The sequence below is a fragment of the Aplysia californica genome, unplaced genomic scaffold (genome assembly GCF_000002075.1).
Source record: "Aplysia californica isolate F4 #8 unplaced genomic scaffold, AplCal3.0 scaffold01030, whole genome shotgun sequence".
Lineage (NCBI taxonomy): Eukaryota > Metazoa > Mollusca > Gastropoda > Aplysiida > Aplysiidae > Aplysia > Aplysia californica.
This window is the reverse complement of record NW_004798300.1, coordinates 192,980-196,509: the sequence shown is the minus strand read 5'-3', so window position 1 is coordinate 196,509 and position 3,530 is coordinate 192,980. Positions and strand designations below refer to the sequence as shown.

General features: G+C 38.9%; 1 protein-coding gene across 1 annotated transcript in view; it reads right to left on the bottom strand.

Moving 5' to 3' along the window:
* Nucleotides 1-3,122, bottom strand: part of LOC101852889 (PHD finger protein 14) — a gene marked incomplete at both ends in the record, with an annotated part of 29,599 nt that extends 26,477 nt beyond the window's left edge. The window contains 2 exon segments of the mRNA XM_013089734.1: nucleotides 1,107-1,523; nucleotides 3,000-3,122. Of these exon segments, the coding sequence (XP_012945188.1) occupies nucleotides 1,107-1,523; nucleotides 3,000-3,122 (540 nt within the window).
* Nucleotides 3,123-3,530: the final 408 nt, after the last annotated feature.

Sequence of the window (3,530 nt, the reverse complement as noted above, 5' to 3'; positions counted from 1 at the left end):
AATATGTAATAATACAAAATTTAACAATAATAATTCATATATAGAACCTAATCCCAGGAAGGCTCTTAAGACAGCACAAGGCAGAATTATCACTCAACTTAACTGATGAATCAAACGATAGAAAGTACACATTCCAAGATCATTTAACAAAACACACACACACACACACACACACACACACACACACAACTCCCAGACCCATACACACAATCTCACATAGAGGATAGTATAGAACAATTAATATATCTTTAAACTTTTCTTAAAACTCTCTCTTATGTTATGACACACTTTTCTTTTGGGAAAAAATTCCACATTTTCTTTACATATATGTTGTTGTTGTTGTTGTTGTTATCGATCCAGCAACAGCTGGGCTCTCGCCCTTCTGTCCAATGCCATGTAGTGATAAGTGCAGGTTTGCTGCAGTTGCTGTAATGTTCCATAGAGTGTGTTGTCAATGTTAGGTCTCGGAGGGAGAAGGGTACTTTACATATATAAGCTCTTCCACACAGGCCTATCTGATATTTATAAATTATACAATCACACATTGGTACAACCCCCCCCCCCCCACCCCACTCTCTCTCCATTCATTCCTATGAGAGTACTCATATATATAACATCATCCATACATCATAATCTCTTTTTTTTTTTAAAGAACAGTCATCAAAGCGAAAAACATTGGGTATTGCCCTCTCAAGATCAATTCAAGTTCACTTGCAGCCAATTTGGAACAGACCAGACAATCTTCCTTTGTCAAAATCTCAACATTGCATAACTGCTTTTTAAAACTATACATCACTTTTAATGACATGGGGGGAAAATGTCCCTCTTTTTCCCCCCTCTCCAATTTCCACAAAACATTAGTCGTCTTTTTTTATTTCCCAAAGTAAATTTAGAGGTGGTTGGCAGCGGCTCTGGTGTGGTGTGTTGCTTCTTTCCTATCAAACATCTATCTTTAGTGTCTCTCCTTTTTTATTTCTTTACATGTAATATATAATATGTTGCTCTCTAGATCTTTTCTCTTCTGCATTTGTTTCACATATTTGTGTCCGGAGAGCTGTTAAACCTCTAAACTAAAACAAAACAAAAAAACAAAACAAATTTCTCACCCTTTTCTTCTGGACTCCGACTCTGGCTATCTCCCTCCTCCTCATCTTCCTCTTCTTCCTCTCCTTCATCGTCACTGACATCACCATCCTCATCCGTCTCCTCCAAGTCATCGTCATCATCTTCGTCCTCACTAACTTCGTCGGACGCCATGGCAACATCAGCGTTGTCATTGTTCACAGACGTGGCAGCTTCAGTAGCAGCGAGGGGAGCCGTGCGTCTGCCTTTCGCCGAAACTTTGGGCTCAGCACTCTCCTCCTCATCCTCAGACTCTTCACTACCTTCATCATCTGAATCATCCGAACTTTCACTTTCGTCCTCTCCGTTTTCCTCATCCCCCGCACCATCCTCGTTCAGCTTCTGTACAGCTTCCTCCTTCTGTCCATCATTTTGTTTTGAATCGGCACCAACATTGTCAACTACAGCAAAGGGGGAAAGAAAAATATTAATTTAGCAAATCAAATTAATCATTAATAATACATGTGGCATCGTAGAGAAATCAGGCACTTGTCGAAATAATTAAATCAAATCAAAGAAAGCGACATTCTCCCAACTGTCGGGTAGTTTTTATGATTTTAAAAAATTTCAGGGCCCAACACCTTAGTATCCACTGAATAACACATTCCTGTGTGGATTTTACTCAAAAAACGATGATCAAAGGCAAAAAAACACACGTAAATATCCAATTTCCAAGAACACTCAAGCTTTGGTAGTCACCAATCTTGAAAGTCACTTTCTCACTAATTTTATCTCTGACACCTGGCCAGGTGACCCCCATCTCCTTCAATCACAAATATCTCGAAAAGGCGGGAATTTCTTTTTCATCAAAAACCAGAAACAATGAGTCTTAAGAAAATATGAATAACTCCATGCCATATGCGCAAAAATTAGGACAAAAATTGACTAGCGCTTGATTAAACCATGTCATGACACATATTCTTCTTAGAAGTCGCATATTTACTCTTTACCCTCTAAACAACACACAGTCACCAACATTGTTACTGGGTGCTCTCGAGGCCTAAAGGTTAAGGTGTTGGCCTCTCATTCAAAGGTCACAGGTTCGAATCCGGGTAGCAACAGAAAAATTTCCTTCTCTAAAATTGTCTCCTTTTCACTTCCTCTCCTGCTAGCTAGTCGTCTGCTTTCGTTTCCAGTTTCTGCCCCCACTCCCCCACCTTATTTGTCCCCCTTCCTGACCTTCTGGTAGGAAAGATCTACACCTAGCCTTCTCGGACATGGTAGAAAAATCTCGGAGGGCCTGTGTGCAAATTGCGAACATTAAAGATCCCTTGGTGGTCTAAAATCGAAAAGAGTAGGCTTCGGCCGCCACCCGGGCAAAATTCAAAATTTCCTACCAACTGAAAAAGTTTAATGTGTCCTGCGTGTTCATATGACCTTATTCAGTTGCGAACGCCGTGAAACACTTAACCAAATAAAAAAAGCCATTAAAAAAAACACATTGTTACCAGTCTCCTCTCTGGTCACTCATCAGCCTTATTTTTATATCAGGCAGATATAGTTTCTCACTGCCACAAATCACCAAAACTCATAATGAATAGATCAGCTTTTCTGAGACAGTTATGCAATTTCCCCAGTCATCATAACGAAGTAAAATTTCTTTGAATATCATATAATCAACACTCAGGCGTTTTCAATAATATGATGAGCTAATATCTTACAACCCGAGAATATGGTAGTTTACAAATAAGCAATACTAACGCCCCCATCCCCTCATTAAAGCATCACTATCAAGTAAACTTTCAGCAAACGCGCCCAGTGCAAGTCTTACAAAAACGTGTGTGACCTATGCGCCCAAAACCCAAAGATACAAGAATGTTGACAATAAAAGTACTATGGGTTTTCATTCCAGTATAAGAATTACAAAATTATTTTACCCTCTCCGAATTTGCTGATGTCAAAGTCGCTGTCATCCTCACTGTCCTCATAGCTACCAAAGTTCACTTGTACCAAACTGTGGGCCACAGGTTTCACTCGACGTTTTCTTGGATCTCTTTCACCTGGAGAACAAAAATCAATGTATCCTCTTTAAACATTTAACGTTTTGAATAACAATAATAATATAGATATTGTAAGGAAAAAGCATTTTTTTTCCTTAGACTTAGACCTACCAAACATCAGAGTGAAAACAAAGCTCTAAAGACTTGTTCATTTAAGATGAGGAGATAGGATGGATTGTTCTCACCTTTGAAAGGGTTTAAACTTTTCTCTTCTTAATTTCTAACCGGACTTCCAATTAATCAATGATTAAAATTGTCTCCCTCGTCAATTAGCGGGTTTCGACTACCTAAGATAGCTTTAATCCTTTGTTGTTTGAAACTTACTAGATTTTCAATTTTTTCACTGCTTTGAGCTCAGATTGACGTTTGTGTTTATCGTGTTAGATTTAGTAGTTCAGACGGCTGCCA